General features: G+C 44.9%; 1 protein-coding gene across 1 annotated transcript in view; it reads left to right on the forward strand.

Moving 5' to 3' along the window:
• The first annotated feature begins 6,752 nt into the window (after positions 1 to 6,752).
• Positions 6,753 to 25,878, forward strand: part of OPRK1 (opioid receptor kappa 1) — a 35,309-nt gene continuing 16,183 nt past the window's right edge. Inside the window, exons 1-2 of the mRNA XM_006261726.2 lie at positions 6,753 to 7,145; positions 7,689 to 8,010. Coding sequence (XP_006261788.1) covers positions 7,751 to 8,010 — 260 coding nt within the window. The 5' untranslated portion in view covers positions 6,753 to 7,145; positions 7,689 to 7,750. The remainder of the gene's footprint in view (positions 7,146 to 7,688; positions 8,011 to 25,878) is intronic.

A 25,878-nucleotide genomic window follows, 5' to 3' on the forward strand; every position in this document is an offset into this window, starting at 1 on the left:
CTTCTAGGCCAAGCCCTGGAGTTATAAGTCTCTTTTAAGTCACTGGACCCTTTATTTCTGCCCCAGGTCTGCTTGTGAATCTCACCACCTGTACTTGGAGTGGGCTGCCATTTTATTAAGGCCCCTTTTTGCCATTAAGACTGTTCAAGGGTCTGGGTTGGCTAGTGGGCTCTGGGCTAGATGAGTGCACACGTGCAGTTTGTGGAACTGCAGAGCTGTCTGGTGCTGCAAACTGCATGCACTGCACATGCAGGCATTTGCTGTGCTGCTAATTTGTAGTGTGGTGGTTTTTTTGACACTCGGAGATCCCAGTGTAAAAAAAAAAACCATGGCAGAAAAAAGTGGGGTGGTGCAGGTAGAAGCAGCATGCGCTGTCCAAAACTGGAACCTGGCCAGCTAGGCTCCACACACCCAAATTGCCGCCATTGGAGCCCCAAGAGGCCACCAGGTCTCCTGGTAAGGCTGCTGGGACCAGCCCAGGTGCCGGCCCCAGCCTCCCCTACCCCATCTGTGGCAGCTTGCTGCATGCCAGTGTGTGTGGGTGTGGGCATGGGCATTCCCCGGGAACAATTAGCAGTGGCACAATGATGCACTGCGGCTATTTGTCTCTGGGGAAATGCATGTGTGTGTTCATCTGGATGTGCCTATGGAGCCAACTCTCTTTAGAAGCAGCTACAGTTTCAGGTTTTTGCTGATCAGACAAGAGCTGCTGACAGTTAAACTTGAAAGGGTTAAAACTGTAGCTTTTCCCTCAACAGGAAAGGGAGGATGAGTGATCTGAAGATTGGACTCTGTCCATGCTCCATGATGCCATAACACTGGAATAATCTTTCTTTTTCTTCATTCTGCCTTCCCAAAAACAAAGTACATGTGTCATTTGGAGACAAGTAGTGGAAAATCTATTAGTTATTTTCCATATTGTGCTGCCTTCTCCATTTTTGCTGATTATGTCTACAAAGTAATTTTACAGGACATTCAATTTCTGTTTGAATTTTTTATCAGACATATTAGTGATTGCTAAGTCACTCTATATTTGATGGAATTACTTGTAATGTTTATTGTTTCCATGTCACTGATTTTTATAGTAACTATTCCCTGACTAACCCTTTATTCTACCATATCACTTTATTCTTGTCCTTATTCTTGATCATTGTTAATTCCACCGCCTCTAAGAATGAATTACCTTGTTTGTTAAGGGAAGCTTATATATACTGGCAGCTTTATTGTCTTTATACAAGTAATTAAGAATTATGATGCTAAAGGGTTTTTAAATGGCACAGAGAAACAAGGGGACTGAGATTCTAGAGGTTGGGAGCTGCATGAACAGGGTATACTTCATTTTATTTGATTGTGAGCCACATCAGTTGGTTTTCATTCTCATCTGTATTTCTGCCAGATGCTAGAAAAGCAAATAAACAATTATGAAACGGGAGTTAAGAGCTGGGTGTCATTAGCATATTGATGACAGAGTAGTTCATACCACCCACAAGTCTCTTGATGGCCTTTCTTTAAAATCCTGAGGCACAGTCCTGGATCTGATTAAAGAAGAAAAGAAACAAGACGGGGGTCTCCTGGAGTCCTACAGCTAAGAACCCATTGTGAGGATTATTAGTCAACCCACAAAATCTGCTGTGATCTCTGTAAGGAAAAGAAATAGAAGTACTTTAAAGTGATTTTTTGTTGTTTTTCTGAGATTTAGCAATAAAGTCAGTGGCATCTTATATTTTCTAGCTCAGCAAACTTCAGTAAGATCACAATGTATCATCAAGGAAATCTGATCACTATTCATTTTTCCAAGGTGATTATCAGTTACGGATGCCACCGCTATTGCCATGTCCTGTCCATACCTACTTCCTACTTGTCTAGAATCTAAGGAACTGAAGAATGTCAGGAGTTGATCAAACATTGACTTCCCAAAACTTTCCTTAAAGGAACTGGTTATGGACTAGGCAATAATTAGCAAGAAGTGGTTAGCTATGTTAAGCAGAAGGCAGGGCAGGGTGGCACCTTGGAGATCAGATTCCTCTCTGAAAGATTTGGTATCTATACCCTGACCTACAATAATTAGTAAGAACATTAGGAACACAAAATGCATTTCTTTTACCCCTCTAGTGGCTGGATTTCAGGATATTTTAGGGTTAAAGCAAGTTGCTTTGTTTTAGGGAGACTGAAAATTTCTGTCCGTTTTTCTCAAGCAATTACAGCAACCATGGGGCCATGTGTTTAAACAACAGGTGGGTGATAGGCATTTTTGAGCATGCAGAACATCTAGTAGAAAGACTGGATGCCATAATATTTGAGACAGAACCTAAAATATGATTAACTTTATAAGCAAAGTAGATTAAAGTTTCTCACAATGAGAAAATGCCAACTGGGAAATTCACTGGAGGCAATTTGGATTGATTTTTATGAAGCTTTATCTGGCACTGTTTAACTAGTTGTGACTTCAGAGACTGTCACAGAGGAGAAGGACCTCTCTTTCCAGGAGTGCCACAATTAAGGATTAAATACACCTGTTTGATTGTGGACAATTGGTTTCAAAGTCCAAATATTTATAAGGTCAGCATCCTTCTTACACTGCAATCAGAAACTTTTTGGCATTCACTAACCAAGAAAAGCAACTGTGTCATTGTACTTGGCACTGCAGTGTTGGCTAGGTTTCACTGTAGGGCTCTATTTTCCATGTATTTTTTTTTTAGTGGAAGACTGCTGAGTTCAAAGAAGGAAAAGAAAAATAGCCCCCAGGTTGGTTGGTTGTTTTCTGAACAAGACAACAAAAAGCTATACCATTTGCTTAGTTTAAAATAGAATATTAATTTCTCCCAATTAGCAAGGGAAAACTGAGGCTCCTGAAGTGGGAAATCTAGATGCAATATTCTCACAATCCTATGACTATACTGTATGTATATGAACCACTTAGGAATATGTATTTTACATGCTTCCCATGCCTCCTCCCCGCCAGACAGGATAAAATATAACAGCTGACAGCTACATTCCACATTGACAGCTACCATTTCTGAATATATATTGACAGGAGAAGTTGGTTTCCTTAGCAGCTAGAGCCACATGAAAGCTCTTAAACCATCTACTCCCATTATTCAAGTTCTTTAGTATTGTAGCCTTTGGTCAGTCAGGTAGTAAAGACAAAAATAATTATCAAATTAAACAAAATTGAGCAAACTTACAGGGCTACTTTTTTTTTCTTGTCTACTTAGCTTTTCCCAGGAGAATTGAATGTGGCTTTGCAAAATTGTCCCATATCAAGCAATACATATCACATGCTGGCTGACCTTCAAGTTTTGAACTTTCTTGAAAGGTTAAGTTAAAAATTTCAAAAGACTACTTTGTCTTTGGGGAACAGCATTATTTGACAGAACTTCATAGCATAAACATTTAGCATGGGTACATTGAATGACAGAACAGGGAAGTAACTGGCAGACATTGATAACTTGAGCCATGATTAGTGACCATATTTCTTGAATCCAGAATACTTGATAGTTTCCATGCTCCAGTCTCAGTGGGGGAGTGACAGAGGGAGGGGAGCCAGAAGGGTTCTTACAAGATCATCTAGTCTAGAGTGTGCTTAAGGGGGCTTCTTGAAAGAATGCCTATTTTCATATGCTAGTGGCATCCATGCCCAGTAGGGCTGCCAACTCTGTTTGAGTCTATTTCAGGAGGTATCATCATATAATGAATTACAATTCATAGACTTTACATCAGGAAGGAAAATGCACGTTACTATTATATTTAAAAAAAACACTGGACTACTGTTTAAATTGGATTCTACATTTAATATTTATTTTAATGAATTCCCTATCATTGATCTCCTAGATGACTCTCAGCAGTCTCCTGGAGATTTATGTCCAACTCCTGGAGACCCCAGGGCAATCCTGGAGGGCTGGCAACCCTAATGCCCAGAGGCAGCATGGTATGCAAGTGTCTCACCAAGTCCTTCAGGGTTGTTGGTCTTGCTATTTCAATTTTACACCTGAGTTACCACTGAATGAAGGTCCCAGCCTACTGCTAGAGTTCCTCAGCACAATCCAGCTGCTGGATGTGCATTTTTGTTTGCTTTGTTTTGGTAAATAAGTACAGTTCTGGCCACCTGTTTTTGTTGCACACAACCCATGGGTGACTGGTACCTCCTGAGTCTGGGGGGCACCCACAGAAGCTGGTATTGGCAGCGGGGATGGGTCTGGCAAGCACCTGCAGACACCACCGGCAGCATGGATGGAGCTGGTGATCACCTGCAGATGTCGGCAGTGGGGATGGAGCTGGCAAGCACCCGCGGATGCCACCGGCAGTGGTGATGGCTCTGTCAGGGGCGCATGTGCCAGTCACCTATGGCACAACCCATCCCCATATAGTAAAAGACTATTATTAGAGTTGTGAAGTTTAAATAATAGGCTGTTAGGATACAGGTACATATATGGTTGCCATTGCAACCTAAATTTAGCTAATTGTTCACTTGCCCTGTGCAGTGAATAAGGCAAGGGGGGACACGGACAATTAGAATGTAACCATGCAATTATAGACTGTATCATAATAATTCATGTTTACAATGAAGACAACATTTTTTAACTTTTGTGGATTTGAATTTGTAACTGAAATAATTTTTTTATATAATATTCTATACAGAATTTCCTACTTTAATGGGAAAAAAACCAAATTCCATTATTTATATTAGTACTGATCTCCTGTTCTCATTTACAGTGCCTTGTTCTTGGAACTAAATCTGGAATTGTCAGCAGTGCAGTGGAAACTACTGTCACCTGAGCTAACAGGCTATACCACAACATGTGCAGGAGCAAGGGTGTAGCTGAGGGGCAGGGTCGTCTTTCTTCCCTCCCACTCAGCACCATGTCTCCCCCGCAGTTTCAGTGCATGGACTCTTCTGTTCCACGTGGCGTATCAGAGATGGTTGGGCAAAGTGTTACTTCTTCTTACTGAGAAATGCTACCTCAATGTTCTTTCACTTTTTTTTTTTCTCTCTCTGCTAACACGGTTGCAATTTGAAACAACTGGTGCCCAAAGCAGCAGTGGGCTGGATGTGCCCTGGGTACCTGTGCCCTGAGTCACTGGAGGGAAAGCCTAGCTGGGTGCTCTCATTGTCCTTGTTTCTCTGGCAGCTTCTATGAACTTTTAGTGCAATGTTCACTGCTCCTGTGGGGGTGGTGATGATATGAGCTGACTCCCTAGTACTAAAATTTCATTAAGGATTGCATGCAAGAGAAGGGGAAAAATGTGTTTTTTAACAGTTTGTAACTCAGGTAAACCTGACTGGGATTTTAAGCTTGGTTTATGGACTGAACTAGATTAAAAATGTTTTTTATAAAATAAATATTATCATCTGCAACCCATTGATCAATGATGCATCCTTAAATTTTTTATGAATGAAGGACTTGTTGTCCTATATTTGAGTCTATTATATATTTGGTATTTCAAGTAAATTTGAAAACATGAAAACCTCAGCCATCTACTGGGGTGACAGGTGGTTCTACCTGTGGCAAAACTTCAGTTATTGTAGTTTTGGCTTTGAAACCATAACTGTCTTTGGTTTGTAACCTATTTCAACCCTTTAGAAGAAGAGTAATCCTCTATTTTCTAAGATTCATTTAATCACAAATAACTCTTCAAATGAAGTGATGACCTCTTTTTCTCTTTTATTAACCTGATTAGAAGACTGCAAAGCAACAATATTATAAAAAATGAAGGATGATGAGTGATATTGTAGCCAGGATGGTCCACAAATTTTGGAAAAAAAGAGCTCAACTTTAATATAAAGTATATAGGTAAAAGCATAGAGTTCAGTCTCTATTTTACAGACTAGGAACACACAACACCTTATTCCTTCCACAGCACAAAAATTTTCCTAAAACATGGTAGACTACTGCCTGCTGTTTTTCCTTGGAGGGAGACCTGCTATCCTGCTGTGAATTCTTATGGACAGCTTCTCTCCCTTCTTCCCTTGAAAATGGGCCATTAGAAATATCATATAAGCTGTCTAATTTAACATTTACAAGTCATGCTGGGGGGAGGGGATCTTCACCCCCACTAGGGGTTTGGTTAATTAAATAATACACTGAATATTATAGGATTCAAATACTGGCATGATTGAATATTTTCATCTGATATTCAGCCTTTAGGGAGATGAAGTGCATGTCCCCACTGCTATGTCTGCTATGTCTGCTTTGGTATATAGTTTATGGTGTCATCTCTTCAAGCATACCCACCTTCCCAGTGGAGGAATTGATTTCTGGCAGAGCATAATTCTAAGGTGTCATGTGATAATAGTCAAGAGTAAAAAAAATTAAATAAAAATCTCCTTTCTCCTAATACTGTACCAGGAAGGTTATTTAACTCAGGGAAATCATATTCTATCTAAAGCTTCCTTAACTCTGTTTTCTGCAGAGTTTCAGCCTAGAAAACTTTCCCAATGTCCTCTTTACTGGCCTTCTAAAGCTATACAATAAGGAACAGTTGAGATCAGCTGTCACACTTCAGTGCTCCCTCTACCAAAATAAAAGACCAGGCAAGTCAAGCATGGCTTCATTTGAAATTTCTGATTTTTGTAATCTCTGCTACTAGTCATCAAGATTTAGAATATTTAGCTATGGAATAACTAGCATTTTTTTTAGTACTTAACACTACCTGAGAAGGGAGAAATCGTGTGTGGGGGTGGGGGGGCAAAGGAAGTGGGGGAAACAACTTGGAAAAATATATAAAGTGATGCATCCATTTACTGTGGAATTTACTGTGTCTTTTTTCCTCCTTAATTTGTCTGCCTGTCGGTGTTTAGATAGAAGTCATGTGAGCTTTTGAGCTGCTGGGACTGAGAGAGAGGAGAATGTGTGCATTAGTGCAGAGTGCTGCCGGAGACCTGGCAGAGTGAGAGAGAGACAGAGAGAGGGAGAATAGAAAGGGGAAGTGGTTGGAGTTGTAGCAGCAGCTGCTGCTGCCGCTACTTGGGAGCTCATGCCTGGGATTCTGCTCAACTTCCAGTGCGTTCCTACCTCTCCAGAGATGCAGATGCTCTGGTTTCAGAAGTCCTAAAAGATCAGTGATGCCTCCAACAAGTAAAAGGATGTGTCTATACTTCTAAGACCATTTCTCTGGGGACGGCTCCTTTTCCAGGACAGAAAGAGGTAATTTTTATTACTATATCTTTCCTAATTAAAAATAAAGCCCAACTTGCATCTGAAGGGAAAAGACTTATGGAAAATGGCAAGCAAATTGGGAATGGGGGCAGGGGAGGTTGTAGGGTTTTTCCCTTCACTGTTCTTCAGGGTAGCTGAAGCAAGAAAGTCCAGTGATTAGGATTATGTTTGATTTATGGAATGGGGACAGGGGAATGGAGGGTCAAGGTAGAGGACTGGACCTAAACTATTTCTAGAGCATAAGGTATCTCTGCTGTTTGTTCCTAAAGTGTGATCTTGTGAGTGGAGCAAAACTTTAGCCAAACATCTTGTGAAGCATTTATTAGTATTCATCTGTTGCATTAAACGGCCAAAGGATTTTAAAAATGCAGATGTTCTGTTCAATATGATTTGCTTAAGTTGGTGCTAACTAAAATAAACCTCCCATCCTCACTCCCCACTCCCCACTCCACAAATTTGAAATCTAGCATCTTTTAATGCCCTGTCAGTATTTTCATGTTCTGTTTCATTCCCTCTCCTGTCTCTTTCTAGTGTATTTGACTTATTCAGCCTCCACTCTCGTCCACGTCTCTTCTCTGCCTGTAGTGGCCCTCATGGGGTCCCCAGTACAAATTTTTCGTGAAGATCCAGGCTCTACCTGCTCCCCAGGTACCTGCTTCCTTCCCACCACCAGCAGCAGCAGGCTTCTGGGCTGGGCCGACTATGACAACAATGCCAGTGATGCTTACGAGGACTTGCAGCAGAACCACACCAACATTTCCCCAGCTATCCCAATTATCATCACCGCTGTCTACTCCATGGTCTTTGTGGTTGGCTTAGTGGGCAACTCGTTGGTCATGTTTGTCATCATAAGGTAAGGGATGCTGAGGAGGACTGTTTGGCTTTTTAAAACCAAACCAATAGGCTTCAAGTGAGTCTTCATGGAAGGGGTGGAAGAGAAGAGGGCTGTTAAAAGCTCTTTGAGAGATATAAAGTACATTATCCAGGATCCATAGGGAAGTGACTGAGCTGAGTCCAGATGTTTTCAACTATGCAGCTACTTAGCTCTTTGGTAGGAGTAAGATTAGAAACTAAGAGGAGAAACTGAAGTTATAAAGTCATCAGTCTGAGTAGTCGGGGGAGAAGTATTACATGTCTGTTTAATGTAATGTGGAGCTAGAGTGCCCCCCATGGATAAGAAACAGTCAATGCCACACAAAAAGATGTACTACAATAAGAACACTTATTCTTGAGTCCAGTCTTAATTATTAGAGATCATCTTATATTTTGCTGGATATTAATTTGGACAGTCGGAATAGAAATCTGGAAATGTTTTTCCTTTAAATCAGGCCATTGATTAGTTAAACTCCATTCTTTCTTTTAGGCCTGATGAAATCAAAGTAAGCATCAATAGGGTTTTTTCATATTTCAAAAAACAGGAGCAATTATATGTATTTGCGATTATTAGTATTTCACATTAAGCAGCACAGTTAAATTAACCTATATTTACAGTTGCATAATTGTGTACATTTTTGTTAGTTTCCAGTGTAAGATGGAATATTCATGTTCTCTACTTATAATTTCTATTTGCAGGTTATAAAAAATACTCTATGTGGTACAGTTTGGCAAGTTTATAGTACACTTTCTGTTGATTGAGATCACTCAACCTTTTAATCTTCTCCTTTACAATGTACTTGAAATCTGCAATAAGCCTCCAGAAAGTTGTGTTCAAGACTTCGTTATTGTTTAAGTAAAACAAGTTCATGTTTGGAATGTCAGCTGGAAGGTATTAAAAAAAGATCTGATGAACAACTCTGGCATGATATGAATCCAATTGCTGAATTATGAAAAATGTGACAATTGATTCAGGTAGAAGTTAAATGCAAAGCAATATGGTTATTTACAATGTATTTTTGGAAGAGCACTTACAATCAGGTAGCAACCCCTGAAAATGAAAATAAAATCCCTTTTAGAAATCAGTACAATAAAAAAGATGCCTATGGATCAATAAATAATAGGTTTGTTCCAGTATTGTCTTGCTGTAATTTTCATACTCCTACATATAGCTTGGTCCTTTACACATACCTTTACATACAATGGGAATTTAATTTCTTTTTGTATGCGTGTGGGGAGAAAGAGGCCTTTAACTTTACACCCCCCACCCCCTTTCTCTCTCTGTTTTTCTTTTTCTCTCTCTTTCCCTTCTAATATTTTTTTGGAGTCCTGCTTCTTATGCCTTTCTTATACTTGTCAACATCCTCACGCTAGACTTCTGTTACTCTTCCCCCTTTCTCTGTCTCTAGCTTATATCAATGGCTCTGGCATTGCTAAGATATATATTAAAATAGGTTTAAAAAAAGCCAAATGCTGGTACCTAATTATTCATCCTGTTCGCAATCTACCTTCTTTGCATCACACTTGCCTGATATATACCTACTATTTTTTTTTTCATAATCCAGTGAAACTATATATTGTGGCAAAGTCCCTTTCTCCTCACACTCAAGCTCTGTGGGAAGCTTATGGAAAAGTGATTTGGGCAGGATATTTCCCTCCACCTTTCCATTTTTCCTCCCCTCCTCTTACCAGAAGTCTTATGTGGGATGATGATACATTGCTTGCTCCTTTTCTTTTTACCACTCAAATATGTAGGGGATGCATATGATTCTATTCATTGTCATTTCTTTCCTGCCTAAAATCTCCAGCTAGTGCTAGCTATTCCCCTCTTACCACCTGCACTGTTGCTAGGCATTGCAGACAGCATGGGGAAGGCTTAGCTTCCTTCTTATTACCTTTTCATTAAATAAAGCTGAGATGTACATTGCATGAGTCTGTAAGCAAAACCACAAATGTCATGAGACTTCTGATAAAACAGGAAAAGTTAGCAGCATTGCTTCATATGTGGGAGACTTACAGCAGCCTGGGGAAGAACAGACAGGAGAAAGTTGGACCACACAGATTTAGATAAAAGGTCAAATGAGGTGACCCTGACTCAGAAATGATTACTTAATTGGTCTGTGAGTTGAATGCCATGGAACTGAGACTGCACACAGGTGCCTTCATCCTTTACCTTTCTGGACAAGTGAGTAGGAAAAAATACTGAGTAGGAAATAACAATAATATTTTACACACTGTTGTATGAGGTTTCAAAAATTGCCTGCCTTCCATGATGCTTTCATGAAATAGAATCTCTTGAAATTTCCCTTTTCAGATTGAAAAGAACAAGTTTTCAGTTTGAAGGTATCCATCTCTCTCATTCTTCTTGAACCCAAGAGAACTTTGATTAAATTTATGAAATATTTTGGTTTTGACAGCATTTTTTCTTTGGGAAAAACATTTCATTGAACGTTTTCCAGTCAGCTGTAATATGCAATCTCTCTTCATAACCTAAATGTGTGATGCCTATGTGACATTACAAGGAGTTGGAGCTTGCTTCAATAGAACAAGAATTATGGGGGAGGAGGTGGGAGAGAAAGGGGACTGGTGGGGACTGGGAAAGAGAGTCCTCACTTGAGAATGATGTTATCCTAGAAGAAAAGGGAGAGATGATAATATGAAACTCCTGATGACTACATCCTCTGTGGGATGGGATTAGAAAAGAGAGTACGTAGATATAGAAGACAGATGTAACTAAGAGCTCAACCTGTAGTGCATAATTCTGTGGAATGGAAGCCAAAATAAGATAAAAATTATGGGGAGAAGGAAGGAAGAAGAATGCTTGAAATGCAATTCCCAAGAAGTATATAAAACAGTGCCTATTCTGCAGTAGAGAGAGATGGGGAAAAAAGGCATATGATGATGTATAGAGAAAGAAGGTAAAGAGTGAAAGTGAAACATCTATGGGTAGGGTGTGGAAAAAGAGGAAGATCAGTGGGGAGGGAAGGAGAGGGAAGCAGTGAGCAGGTAAGGGAAAACAGAAGAAGAAAGAAAAAAAGAAAGAAAATGGAAGAAGCAAAGCATTTGTAAGTGATAAAGAGAGAAACTCATACTTAGTTGGGTTTGAGAGCCAGTAGTGGGGGGGATACCAAGAAGGTCAAGCTCTTTTCAATTCCACCACTTTTCAGGGGATAAGAGAAATTCTCCTCAATGTGTGTGTGCATGTACATGTCACAGTTTAAGAGAGTGTTCAACATGCTGCTGTGATGGGGAATATATGAATATCTGGAGAAAGGGGAGAGAGCTGCAGACACCATTGAAGAATCTTATTCTTTAGAGTTGTAGGAGGAAACCAAACCACATGCTTTTTCTTTGGTGGAGGGAGTTGTTCTCTGAAGGTAGAAGGCATAACAAGAAATTGCTGATACTATTTTACTAAGGAGGTTGTGTGGCCTGGTGGACTGAGACTCAAGAGACCTAGCACTCTTCCTGGTTCTGTGACTGAACTTCGTATATGACCTTGATTAAATCACTACCTCTTCATGCCTCAGTTTCCCCTTGTATAAAATGGAATAATGATTTTGATTGTCTTTGTGAATGCAGCACTTTCAAATCCTGCCCCCTTTACCACCAAAACCCCAAATTCCTCCAAAGCCAGATTTTTTACCCCAGAGGCTTACAATGCTTCAGGGACAATGGGCTGAAATTACCTAGCTCTGTACAAGGAAGGCTGGCACTTTCCATAGATTCATTGGTTGTAAGGCTGGAAAGGACCTTGGAAGATCATCGGGTCCAGCCCTCTGCAGTAACCAGGAAAGATAACTAGGGATATCAGGTGACCACAGCAAAGTGACTGTCTAGTCTCCTCTAGAAGATTTCCAGGGTAGGTGATTGTACCTCCTCTGAAGGGAGCTTATTCCACAGTTTGGACACCCTGACTATGAAGAAGTTTTTCCTAATGTTGAGCCTGAATCAATCTTCCAGGAGTTTGTGGCCATTACTTCTGGTTTTCCCCTCGGGTGCCCTGGTGAACAGTTGCTCACCGAGCCCTTGATGTATTCCCCTAGTGTAGCGATAAGCACTTTTCTACGATTTTCCCTAGGATGGAAGTTAGGATGATTGGCTTATAGTTACCTGAGTCCTCCCTCTTGTTCTTCTTGTGGCTGGGCACAACACTGCCCTCTTCCATTCCTCAGGGACTTCTCCAGAGCACCATGAGTTGTGGAAGAGTTTTGCCAGGGGTTCTGCAATGATTTCAGCCAGTTCCTTCAGCACTCTCAGATGAAGATCATCCAGTCCTGCTGACTTGTATACTTCTAATTTTATTAATTGGTCATACACCAATTCTACAGAAATAGTAGGAAGGCAGTTATTCCTACCGTGCTCATCCTCTACTCTACCTGGTGTGGTTTTCCCCTTGGTCCGGTGAAAGACCAAGGCAAAGTAGTCATTCAGGAGTTCAGCTTTCTTCTGGGTGCTGGTAACCAGCTCTCCTGAGTTGTTGAGCAATGGCCCCACACTCCCATTTGTTTTCCTCCTGTTCCCTATGTACCTAAAGAAGGACTTCTTGTTCTCCTTGATTCTCATTACTAATCTAAGTTTGGTCGCTGCTTTAGCCTGTCTTGGCTGTTCCCTGCAAATGCGGGCCATTGTGGAATAGTCCTTCTTGGGGCCCACCCCAAGCTTCCATTGTTTATAAGCCTCTTTCTTCTTTCTTAAGAGGACCGTGATTTCCCTGTTAGCCAAGAGGGCTTCCCAGTCCTTCTGTTACCTTTTCTCTGCATGGGAATGGACTTCCTTTGTGCTTCAAGGATTGTGTCCTTAAGGAACAACCACTCTTCATGCACACCTTTTGCCTTCAGTCCCTGGTCCTGCAGCACTTGCCCTACTAGTGACCTCAGCTTGTTGAAATTTGCATTTTTGAAGTCCAAGACTTCAATCCTACTGTCTGATTTGTCTGCCTTATGTCACACAGTGAACATGATGGTTTCATGGTTGCTGTTGCCCAGACTTCCCTCTATATTTAAGTTGGTCACCAGGTCATCTCCTTTGGCCAGGACCAACTCTAGCAGAGCATCACCTCTGGTTGGCCCATGCACCTCCTGAGTCAGGAAGAGCTCCTCGACGCAGGTCATGAAGGATCGCGACCATTACAACTTGGCTGAGTGTTCCTCCCAGGAGATGTCTGTATAATTAAAATCACCCATGGGGACCATGTCATGTGCACACGCAGCCTCAGTCAATTCTTGGGTGAACTCCAGATCAAGTTTCTCCCACTGGTTTGATTGTCTTTTGATCTGGCCACTACCGCTGCCTCTGTCTGTCACTGTGCAGGCAAGGCAATCTTCCCTCTCCCCCTTCAAAAAATGCCACTAAATCCCCCCACTACTGAAACACTACAGAAACCCTGGCTTTGTGGGCCAGATATAGGCTGCAGGCCATAGGTTGTCAATATCTGCTTTACCACATATGCATCTTTCCCCTGGGCAGGGGATGAGAGAACAAACAAGGAATGACCAGACACGTACTCCTATTGTTTAAGTTGCTACTGGAAAGTGCTCATATACTACAGCAATGAGAATAATATAGAGAATAGAATAAGATGGGTGAAAATTGCAAAAACAAGATGGAAGTGTTCCAACTTATTGAATGGAAGTATTTAAGTCTTTGTGGGATTTCTACACCTGGCCATTTTTGAGATATGAGTTCACATCCAAGGTCTTAGGCGCTATTTCAAGAATGAAACACCGGTTTAAAATATCATATATAACTAAATAGCCTTGTCCCTTAAACCTAAATTTACTATTCCTAATTGGCTTCTAACTAGGCGCTTTGGATTTAAACTTTCAGGCAAAACTTCCAGGCTTTCTTGAGACAGCTAGATGGGAAGAAAAGTAAAGGAAATGAGTTACAACTGTAACTATAGTTTTGCTCTAGTCAAGTCACAAACAACTTGTACCTGTTTCCTGGGCATCACGTTAGCTGTCTTTTTACTCATTCTGGTTTTAGCTGTTTAGTGCATTTTGCCTGCATTGTTGCAGGTGATCATCTATTTGGGAGAGCAACTTCTGTTATTGAGCTTGGAGACATCCATTCCTTTATTCCTTTAAAAAATATCTTGCAAGCCTCCAGTGATCTAAATCATTCTTTAGGTCTTAAGACAGTTTTAACAAGAGTCCATGTCACAGTTATGTGGATTCATTCCTAAGGTAAAAGAGAGACTTCTGTTTTGCTGGTTTGTCTAATGTCTTAAAAATATGTAACCAGTAATTTGCTTCACTGGACTGAATGACATCTTATGTATGGAATCACTATAGACATTTCATACTATAACCCACTCTTTTTTGAGTTAGCTTAATGTCTGCTAAACCACATTGTCTTTGTTTCTTGTCTCGCTCGTTAATTACTTGACTATACTTCATTAGCCAATGATTCAAAAGATAGTGGCCAAAGATTACATGGAAGTCTATATAAGACCACATGTCTGTTGACTACTGTCCATACTTTATTTGCTACATCAAAGGTTCCATCTATCTAAGGCACATATGTGGCCACCATTACACTGGAATCTAAGCATCATCTTGTACTTTTCAATGTGCTTAACAATTCCATATTGGAAAACAAACAAAACAAAATATTCCTACAAAATTAAAAAAAAATAGGCACATAAAAAAATCAAAACAGTTCTTCAATTTTTACTTTAAAATTTTTTCTAATTTATGAGATAATTTAAAATACATTCAATTTAGAAACACAAAATATCAAAATACAAAAAAAGTTTGAAAAAGTCCAGCTCATGGAATTAATCTGTTTGTTACTGACAATCATCATAGTTTCATTCTTTGATGAAATTACATGTTTAATTAAGAAAGGTAACTACATAAATAGAATATATACTTCGTAAAGTATTTGATGTAGTACACTATAACATTCTGATTTTAAAAGCTTACCACAGTACTGCACACTATTTATAAAGCACTTTCTACGATTCTATGATTAATGGTCTCTGAGGCCCACTCTAACTGGTTAATTCTGCTGTTAACTGAGACCAGCTATACATGTAGGCTAAGCACAGACATTCAAAAAGCCTGAGCCCGAATTGATTCAATTTTTGCAGGTTGGTCTAACCTGCATAGATTGAACCAACAAGCAAGGGAATAGACATTCACTTCTGACTCTGGAAATGCAGCCACATGCTTGCATCGGCTCAGGGTAGAAGCCAAAGGGCACTAGAAAGAGCTCTCCCTTCCCTTAGTGGCTGGAAGCTTGGAGGGAAGCTGATCTGAGAGGGGTGGAGGGTGTGGCCAGGCCCCTTCAGGCTGCTCAGTGTGATTGGGGAGGGGGTTAAGCCCTCACCCTGGCCTATGGGGACCCCAGCTGAGGTGTGCCTGGAGTGTGAAGAAGCCCTTGCCAGACTTGTCCCTGAGTGGTGTGGAATGTGGCCAGCCGGCAGCCCAGGCAGCGGCTCAGATGAAGTGGGGCAGAGGAGATTAACGCCCCCTGCCTCCCTTCTCCAAGCATGAGATCCTAGCTGAGGTCTGCCTGGCATTCCAGCCCCTGCTTGCAACTCAGCATGGCCCGGGAGCCCCAGAATTGCCCTCCTAGCCAGGGGGCAATCCTGTTGCAGAGGCTGGAGTTTCACTTGGGACAGCATGAGAGCAAAGGCCCCAGATCAAGGGAGGGGAGCAAAACTGGCCCCAAGCAATGTTCCTGCTAAGGAGTAGTGGTCCGTGAGCACGCCACCTCGGTCTGGAATGGGACACTTACTGAAGGGGGTTGGGGGCCAGGGGGCTGGGGCTGGGGGCTGGAGCTGGGGGCTGGCATGGGCTCTGCCAGCTCCGGGGAACTGCTCTGTTCCCTTGCATCACCTTGTGGAGCAAGGAGGCATGTGGTGTCAGGGCTGAGGAGTGGAGCACTTCCCCAGAGCTGGTAGAGCCTGCAGAGCAGTTCCCCAGAGCCAGTGGAACCGATACCAGCCCCACCCTCCATCCCTGCCTTGCCTCACCTTGGAGAGGAGCCTTTGCCTGCCCCAAGTGAGGCTCCGCTGACTCCGGGCAACTGCTCCACTCCACGGCCCTGACGCCATGTGCCTCCTCACTCCCAGGGAGATGCAGGGGAGTGGAGCAGTTCTCCAGAGCTGGCGGAGCCTGCACCAGGCCCACACCCCCACCTTGTCTCGCCTCACCTCGCCTTGTCTCAGAGCTTACCTTCAGCTCCTCTCCTGGTGCACAGCCTTGAAAAGGCTGTGTGCAGCCAGACTTTTAGTTGTGCGCAGCAGCACGTGCGTGCACCTTAGAGGGAACCTTGGCCCCAAGCCCAGGTGAGAACACACACAGAGCAGAGCACAGAGAGATCACAGTGGTGGTGGCTCCATCCTGGACATGAGACCTGCCAAGCAGAGGGACCCAGGCTGGGGCTTGAGTTGGAACAGGCTCAAGTATATGTCCATGCTGGCCCAGGGCAAAGCCAAGCTGAGCATGCAGCTGAGGGAGCAGCTTCTGCCTGGTGGCCCCTTCTACCTGCTGGAGAGTGTCACCTGGGCCAGCCCTAGCCCCCACAGTGGTGTGCACAGTTCAGGCCTGCCCCAGCAGTTTCTGGACCTGGACAAGGGCACCAAGAAGCTGGGTGGCATGATGCTGAAGGCCAAGCTGGGTCAGGTGCACAGCTCCTTCATGGGCTCCAAGGCAGATGAGCGCAAGGGCTCCCCAGGTGGTGAGGAGGAGCTGGTTGCACCCGCCTCCACTGTGCGGTACTCACTGGATGGGCCTTAGCCCCACTACCTACAATCACCTGGGCCACTGGGCACTGAGCTGGGTCTTCCTTGCTCTCTTTTCCCCTACCCAGTAGCAGTGTAGCACAGCCCCATGTACCAGGGGTCAGGTGCAGGGCAATACCCTTATTACTCCATGCTGCCCCAGATGGCTTCCCTGCTGCCACTGCCTGCCTGCTCAGCAGCGAACTGCAGTTCAGCAGTGCAGGCAGCATGGGCGGTGCCTACCAGTATGGCCAGGGCAGGCCCCCCAGTGGTGGCAGTGGGGAAGCTGTAGGGGTAGTATCCCATGCCTGGTAAATGGAGCTGTGCTGTACCACCTACAGGTAGGAGAAGAGTGAGCAGGGCACTCCCAGCTCAGTGCCTGGGAGCCTGGGTGACTGCAGGTAGTAGTGCTGGGTACTGAGGCCATCCAATGAGTACCATATGGCAGAAGTAGGTGCAGGTAGCTCCTCCTCACCACCCAGGGAGCCATTGAGTCTGTCCACTTTGGAGCTCATGAAGGATCCCAGTGTCTAGCTCAGCTTGGAATCCAGCATTGTACTGTCCAGCTTCTTGGTGCCCTTGTCCAACTTCAGGCACTGCTGGTGCAAGCCCACACCATGTGCACTGCTGCCAGGGCTGGGGCTGGCTCAGGTGCCACTCCAGTGGGTAGAAGGAGCCTCTGTGAAGGAGCTGCTCCTCCTGCTGTGTGCTCAGCTTGGCTTAGCTCTGCCCCAGGCTAGAGCAGATATGCACTTGAGCCCCTTCTCCACCCCTCCCAGCCTAGGTCCCTCTGCTTGGCAGGACTCACATCCAGGAAGGAGCCACCACTGCTACAATCCCTCTGTGCTCTGCTCTCTGTGTGTCCCCACCTGGGCCTTGGACTGGTTTTGCTCTCCTCTCTTCCCCTCCCCCCCCCCCCCTGCAGCCCCTCCATGATCTATCCTTTGCTCCTGGGCTGCTCCAAGCAAAACCCCATCCAGGGCAGGGAAAGTGCAGCAGGATTGCCCCCTGGCTGGGACTGGGGCTCTGGGAGTCCCGGGCCATGCTGAGCCATGATCAGGGTGGAAAAGCTGGGCAGAATGGCTGGGGTCCCATGCTGATGAAAGAGGAGAGACAGGGGGGTTTAATCCTCCTCCACTTGAGCCTGCTGTCCCCCACCCCCATCCCCTCCACTCCAGTGGGAAAAGTCTGTCAGGGGCTGCTGCACCCTCACCAGGCAGAGCAGGCTGTGTCCCCAGCTGGGTTTCTCAGCTCCACCCCCTTGTCAGCCAGCTTTCACTGCTCCAGCTAGACAGCATGGGGGTGGGGCCAACCCTGCTCTGTTTGAGCAGACAGCCCAGCCCAGCCTATAGCTGCAAAGAATCCTGGGATGCTGCGAGATATGATTTAACTTGAACCTGGAAGGGTTCTGGGACATAAACCGATTTTACCTAAGTCAGTTAAGTCTGATACTACGTTCAATCAGGTTTGTCTTAAACTAGTTTCAGCTATTTTGAACCTGGTTTATGTGCACTGAACTTCTGTTCTGTTACAGGTTTAAATCAGTTTCTGATCACTTAAGCCAGTTTATGTGTAACTTATGTCCCTAGCCATAAGGTACCTAGCATGCCATAGAAAGGTTTAACTAGCTATGAAGTCAGATCTCAAAAAATGGCTGGGAATGCCAGTCAACTGACCAGGCACCTAGTTGCAGGGGTGCACCAAATCCAACCGGAGCTGGGAGTCCTGCAGCTGAGGGGACTCTCAGCCCTGGCAGTGCCTGGCAGCTGTGGAGTCTGAGCTCTGAAAGCTGTGCAGTACAGCTATGATCTTCCAGCCCTTAGCATACATGGATCACCCCTGCAGCTGGGGGATCACAGCTATTTTAATTTCATAGCCCTAGGGGCTCCATGAAGAGTCCCAGCAGCTGTGGGGTGTGGCTGCAATCACCCAGCCCCAGAGGTGCATAGAGCACTCCCACAGCTAGGAGATGGCAGTTTCTGCAAACTTACAGTTGTGAGGGCACGTCATGCTCCCCCCTCCCCCCGGGGGGTTGCAAGGCTGTAGTAGCTGCATTCTCCGAGATTGGTGTTAAACCCAACACTATTCACTAATGACCTGGAACATTGATGTAGATAAAAATTGTGAATAACACAAAGATTGGGCAAGTAATAAAGAATGAAAAGATTATGTAAGTGACATGGAATGGAGGGGTTGCTTCATAACTGGAGTCCATTAAAATTAAAACTATTTTAATACAACTGCTAAGTTATATATCTTAGGAACAAGGATTGTGAGTTATACTTAAAAAATATAGGACTGCATCCTAGAAAAAAATGTTTCAAATGAACATAGGGGTCATAGAGGACAACCAGGTCAACATAGGCTCCTAGTGCATAAACAAAGGCTCTATGGATGCACAAACAAGGTAGAAATTGGTAGGAATAAGGTTGTCATACCTGTAATACTTCATACAGTTCTATTATCTACATTTTAAAAAGTGCATTCAAAAGCATGCAGAAAATAGCCATAAAATGCAGCCAAGGGCTGGAGAGATGCTTTACTGTGAGAGATCTAAAGTGCACAATCTATTTAGCTTTTCAAAAAGAAAATTGAGGGGTGACTTGATTATACCATGTGAGTACCTCCAAAGAAAAAAAAAGTACTGGGTTTCTTTTATTCTAGCATAATGGGAATGAGAAAAGCATAATAGGAATCAGTGGCTGGAAGCTGAAGCCGTCCAAATTCTGTAAGGCTCTTGTCAATTGCCAGAGAGTCAAATTGACAATGGCAGTTAGGTTGGAAAGCTTGAAAAGCAAGCAGCTTGGGGCAGTTAGCTCAATTCCTGGTTTTGACAGCTTGAGAAGAGAGCTTGTACACTCGGCCTCCTTGGGAACATCCAGACGAGTTCATATGTGTGTTCATATGTGGCAAAAGGCATGTGTGGGAACAAAAAAATGTTTCCCACACTGCAAGTTTGCGGCACGGAGAAAATTAGATCCCTGGATATCCAGGGGTCTAAAAAAATTGAAGTTTAAAAAAGTGGAGCAGGGCATGATCCCAGACTGTGCCCTGAGACAACCAGAGGCTGGGTCCTCCATGGAGATGCTCTGGCTGCCAGAGTGTCTCTGTGGTTGGCCCCTCACCCTGGTGCTGAAACGCGTGGCCAGCAAGGGCTCCAGTGCTTGTAAGTAAGGGGTCAGGGGGGCTGGAGGAGGGGGGAGGGGACCATGGAGGGGACCCCTGCTGGTCCCGTCCACTCCCCCAGCTCCCCAGCCCTGCTCTGCCCGGCCCCATCCCTTGCCTACACCCTAGACCCTTCCCCAATCACTTCCCTGCCTGGCCCCTCCCCCTGCCAGCCCCCACAAGGCCCCCGATCACTTTTCTGCCTGGCCCCTCCCCCCACCAACCCCTCCAAACCCTGCCCTGCCTGGCCCCATTCCCCTCATCCTCCCAAGCCTTCCCCCAATCCCTGCCCCCCGACACCATAGTTTGAAAAAAATAAACCCCAGCACTTACCGGCAGTCTGGCTTCTGTCTGGCTGACTGGGGCCCTGCCCCCCACAGTGTGGGGCAGAGGGACAGCCCCAGTGGCTGCAGCCCAGGCCCTCTTGCCCCCTGCTGCCCTGTGCTGCCCAGGAGGGGGGCCATGGAGCCCCCCCAGCCCTGCTTCTAGATTAAGTAGAGGCTTTTTCTCCCATCCCCCCCCCTTTTTTTTTCTTTTTTTCTTCTTTACAGTGAAGGTGCCTGGGGTTGTGGGGGCAGCCATGGGGACCTGGAGGTACAAGTTGGGGGTGGGTCTGGGCAGGGCAGCCATTGGGGGGTCTGAGGGAGTGGTGGGGTGGGGCTGGGGGGGTAGTGATCAGGGGGGCTGCAGCAGCTGGCAGGGGATGGGGTCAGGTGAGGCAGCAATCGGGGGGGGGGGTGAGGTATATGGGCCTTGCAGGGGAGGTGGTGGCTCCTGCAGGGGCCATTTATATATGGCAGCAAAATATATATTAATGTATTCATGAATTCATGAAACCTGTGTTCAGAGTTCACTTTATTATTATAATAAGAGATATACTTTAACACTGTAGATATATCAATAAAACATTGTCCAATTGATGTCTCTCTCTCTCTCTCGTGGTCTTTTGTTTTACTTGTGGTGAAACATGGATTTTGGGGTATTTTACAGAGTGGCTTTGGGATTTTTTTTTTTTATCAGGGATTTTTCAGTTTTCCAATAGGGAACACCAGAATTCCTGCTAGGGAGGCGAGTGGCAGGACCCTGCCTGCTCAGAGCTGGCACCTTGGACCCAGCTGGCTGTGGCTGACCTCCTGGCCAATTGGGGCCAGGAGGACATGCTTTGACAGTCCAAAGCAGGCCACTACACTCGGAACATCTTCTGGGCAGTAGCTGCCCAGATGGCTGGGCAGGGGGCACATGTGCCAGTAGTGCCACACAGAGGCCAACCCTGCAACCACAGTCCATTGGCAGCTGGCCCAGAGGGGCTGATACCTCTACTGGCTGTGCAGTCCCCATCTGGGTCTGCCAGGTGCACAGCAGGTTGCAGCCAGGCAGCAGACCCCACTGCCAGACTCGCTGCAGTGGGTAGAGGGTGCAGGGAACTCTCTGGGCTGCTTCAGCAGTCCAGCTGGCACAAGGGGTAGTGTCCCCAGGTACCAATTGGCTGGGCCCCAGAAGCTCCTGACAGCTAGTACGCCTGAGCTACTGACCAGGGCAGATTTTTATACTGTTGGGGCCAGGACAGGGCAGCTTTTCATATTGCTGGGGACAGCACAGGTGCTGGCCCTGGGTTCTACCTCCCCCTGGCTGCAGATCCGGGAGGAGCCAGGCAGGGTTATTTTGCCCCAAATGTCACAATTTCATAGATTTCATAGACATTAGGGCTGGAAGGGACCTTGGAAGATCATCGAGTCCAGCCCCCTGCCCAAAGGGCAGGAAGTCAGCTGGGGTCATAGGATCCCAGCAAGATGAGCATCCAGTTTGCTCTTGAAGGTGTTCAATGTGGGCGCTTGAACCACCTCCGGTGGCAGGCTGCTCCAGACCTTGGGGGCTCGGACAGTAAAGAAATTCTTCCTTATGTCCAGCCTGAAACGGTTTTGTAGTAGTTTATGACCATTCGACCTAGTCGTCATGCCTTGGGGCGCTCTGGTGAACAAACGTTCCCCCAGATACTGGTGGTCACCCCTGATAAACTTATAGGTGGCCATCAGATCATCCCTGAGCCTGCGCTTTTCCAGGCTAAACAGCCCCAGGGCTCTCAGCCTGTCATTGTAGGGTCTGCTTCCCTGACCTCTGATCATGCACGTGGCTCTTCTCTGGACTCTCTCAAGCTTCTCCACATCCTTTTTGAATTGTGGAGCCCAAAACTGGACGCAGTACTCCAGCTGCGGCCTCACTAAGGCCGAGTGCAAGGGGAGAATGACGGCCTGGGATTTGCTTGAGAAGCATCTATGGATGCAAGCCAGCGTTTTGGTCGCTTTACTAGCTGCAGCATCGCACTGCAGGCTCATGTTCATCTTGTGGTCAATGATGACCCCCAAGTCTCTTTCTTCCATAGTGTTAGCCAACATAGCACTGCCGAGCCTATAAGGATGCTGCGGGTTTTTCTTCCCAAGGTGGAGAACCTTGCATTTATTGGCATTTATCGGGTGAACACCATCAGATTCTCGTTCACCCACTTGCTGAGCCTGTCCAGGTCAGCCTGGATCACCCGCCTGTGTTCTGGTGTGGATGCTTTGCCCCAAAGTTTGGTGTCATCGGCAAACTTGGCCAGTCCGCTTCTGACTCCAGTGTCCACATCATTAATGAAGATGTTGAACAGTATGGGTCCAAGGACAGAGCCTTGGAGGACCCCACTGGTCACAGGACCATGATGAGTGACTTCCATCAATTACTACCCTCTGGGTCCGACCCCGGAGCCAGTTTTCCAGCCAGTGGATAGTGGAGGACCCAAGGCGACAATTGGCCAGTTTCTCTAAGAGGTGATTATGGGAAACCAGGTCAAAGGCTTTTTTGAAGTCAAGATATATAACATCAATCTTTTCTCCCTTGTCCAGGTGATAGGTCACCTGGTCATAGAAGGAAATGAGATTGGTCAAGCAAGACCTACCCACAACAAACCCGTGCTGTCTATCCCTTAAGATGTTGGCGTCGGCCTGTCCATTAAGGATTTTGCTCCAAAACAAAGTGCACGTCCAAGTACGTGCACTGAGGTAAAAAACCCTGGCTCAAATTTGCACTGCTTCTGTTTGAGCTGCTGCAAGTGCATGTGCTTGCATGTGTAGACATGCCTCTTGACTCCAACCACCGGGGTGGTGGGAAGAGAAGGAAATTGAGAGGCAGAGAATTAGAGAACTCAATCTTGGTATTTCTCCTGGGGAGCAGATAGGGTGCCAATATTTCAATTTTCTCTATGGAAGATATCAGTTTTGCAAAAAAGGGGCATCTTCCACTGAGAAATCATGCCCAAAAGAAATATTCAGCCACCTCTAGGTGAAATGTAATGCCTTTAATGCACAGAAAATGAGGCTAAATTCTCTAGTAGTCCATTTGCTTAAACCCGATTTATAACTTTTTAAATAAACGAAATGCAATTAAAATGGATTGGTTTCTTCAGATAATTTTGATTTCAACTACATTTTCCTAAAGAAAAACATTCTGTCAGAAAATGTTTGACCAGCTGTACTCCTAGGAAAGATATTTCATCTCTGTTTCCCTGTCTGTCATGGGGAATAGGGATTATTTTTAGTTAGTCACTTGATGGTTGTTCACCTCATGGCTTTACTGCTTAAAGCAAAGCAAATGCACTATTATAGACAGGCATGCCCAGATCATGGTAAGCATGTATATATAGTGATACTGCAGTGTTTGAGAGAGCTGCCAAGGAACATGTCCTGACCACCTGCTCCAGGCACTGAAGGTATCCCCTACCATAGAAACCCTGAGAATGAGGGCAGATGATGCCCACAGCGTAGCTTTGCTATCTCATTTCTGGGTTTGACATGTGATGGGAGTGGGTCGGTGGGGCATGCTTCTTGGTGGCACTCTCAGAAGCACCATGGAAGTGATATAGACTTGCTCTGCAACTTATTGTGTCGGAGAAGTATGAAGGAAAAAGAAATGTACACGTGAGCATGTGGATCAATTGTCAGCTGACAGATAGGCGTGCATTAACTGAATTAGCTTGGAGAAGAAAGTCATGCAAAGAAAAAGAAAATCTTAGGGTGTGTCTATACAGTGAAGTGAGGATGGGAAGGGCTGTGTTTGACAAAAGCCTTTTCTGCACATGGATGTTGAAAAAGAAAAACATTGAATCTATACAATAGATTTTGGTGGCCCTGCTGGGAAGGTTTCTGTAATAGTTAACTCAAGCCTGAGATATTTACTCTCCTAAGAATCATTTGTCCTAGTTGCATTCAGCTTTTGTCTCCAGGAAGATAAAGTTGTTTTCATGCAGTTTATTGTTTGTATTGTTGAGACACATCATGTAAAAGCGAATGGCTGTCTTCTCTGCCTGGACATTAGACCCTACAATGGAATTTTAAGAATACTCGTCTCCCAATTTATTGTGCAGTCTGCTGTGTCCCAAACAGCTGGGCTAGGGAGAGACATTCAAAAAGCCTGAGCCTGAGTTGATTCAATCTTTGCAGGTTAATTTAACCTGGCTAGGTTAAATCAGTTTGTAACTAGAAAGACATCCCAGAAATGCAGGCACATGCCTGCAGTAGCTCAGGCTAGAAGGCTGGGGGGGGGTGGAGGGGGCACTAGAGCAGCCCTCCTTTCCCTTGTACAGAGCTGTGCTGAGTGGGGTGTGGCAGTGCCCCAGCAGGACACTATGATTAGGAAGGGGTAACCCCCCTCCCCCCGAGCAGCCCAGCAGGAAATGTTTATCACCCCAACTCAGTGTTTATCAGCCCATTAAGAAAACAACAGAGGGATATCACCAGCTATCTTTTGATTCTGCCTTTGTCCCGTCTGCCACAGCAAGGACTGTAGCCAGCATGTGGTTTGCTAGCTAGTGCTGAGAGCTGTTTGCGAGGGATGGGGGAATGCCTGCTTAGCAGAGAGTGGGGAGGGGATGGGGAGAGCAGAAGCCAGACATACACCTGCAGACACTGCTGAAGCTACAGCCAGGGATCAGAGGGGAAAGCCAACCCTGCTGTGGAGCAGAAAGCCCTGCCCAGCCCAGAGAGCATGAGGGATGCTGGAGGAGTCCGATTTAATTGAAACCAGAAAGGGGTCTGGGACAGACATTGCATAAACCAGTTTCAGCCAAATCAGTTAAGTCTGATACTACATTCCACCAGGTTTATCTCAAACTGGTTTTTAGCCATTTTCAAACTAGTTTTTGTGCACTGAACATCTGTTCTGTTACAGGTTTAAACCAGTTTCTGATCACTTAAACTGCCTTATGTGTAATGTCTATCCCTAACCCTGCTGTCTTCTATCCCAGAGGCATGCAGAAGTTCAGCAGTGCTGTATGCATGGTCAGTTGATGGATTTCAGAATCTGGCCATTCAATACCTAAGTTAAAAATTCCTATAAGAAATGTCCTATATATATCTGATTTACATAATTAAGTCTGCAGACCGTAAAAGCTTTTGGTGGCCCTGCCTCTGAGAAATATGTCCCAGATATCTCATTTAATCACTCAAAAAAATGGATGCTGGAAACAGTCTCAGAAGTGTAGTCTAAGGTCATATCTATACTTGTGTCCTGCTGAGCCAAGGACTGTTACTGAGAAAGAAGGCCTACCCATTCTGTGGGGTGTGTGTGGAGTGTGAGCAAGTGGGTGGGAATAATTTTTTGGTTATATCCTGGGCTCAGCAGGGAAGCAATGCAGACATTACTTCAGTTGTCAATTATCTAGTTAAGTGCACAGATGTCCAGGTAGCTTAGTCTGAAGCTGAGCCGAGGGAATCTGACAAACTGATGTGGGGGTAATTTGGTGGCATGCTGAATTTTATATTCAAGTTTTCAGCAGCTAAGGGTGGACCGAAGAATTAACTCTCTCTTCCTTTATTGGCATAGGATTTGTTGCAGGTATAGGATTGTGCCCACAATTTAACTTCCTTATTTAGTATAAACTTAATATGAAATGCTTGATGTCTTCTCTGAAGTATTTTC

The sequence above is a fragment of the Alligator mississippiensis genome, chromosome 3, assembly GCF_030867095.1.
Source record: "Alligator mississippiensis isolate rAllMis1 chromosome 3, rAllMis1, whole genome shotgun sequence".
In the NCBI taxonomy this organism is placed as follows: Eukaryota; Metazoa; Chordata; order Crocodylia; family Alligatoridae; genus Alligator; species Alligator mississippiensis.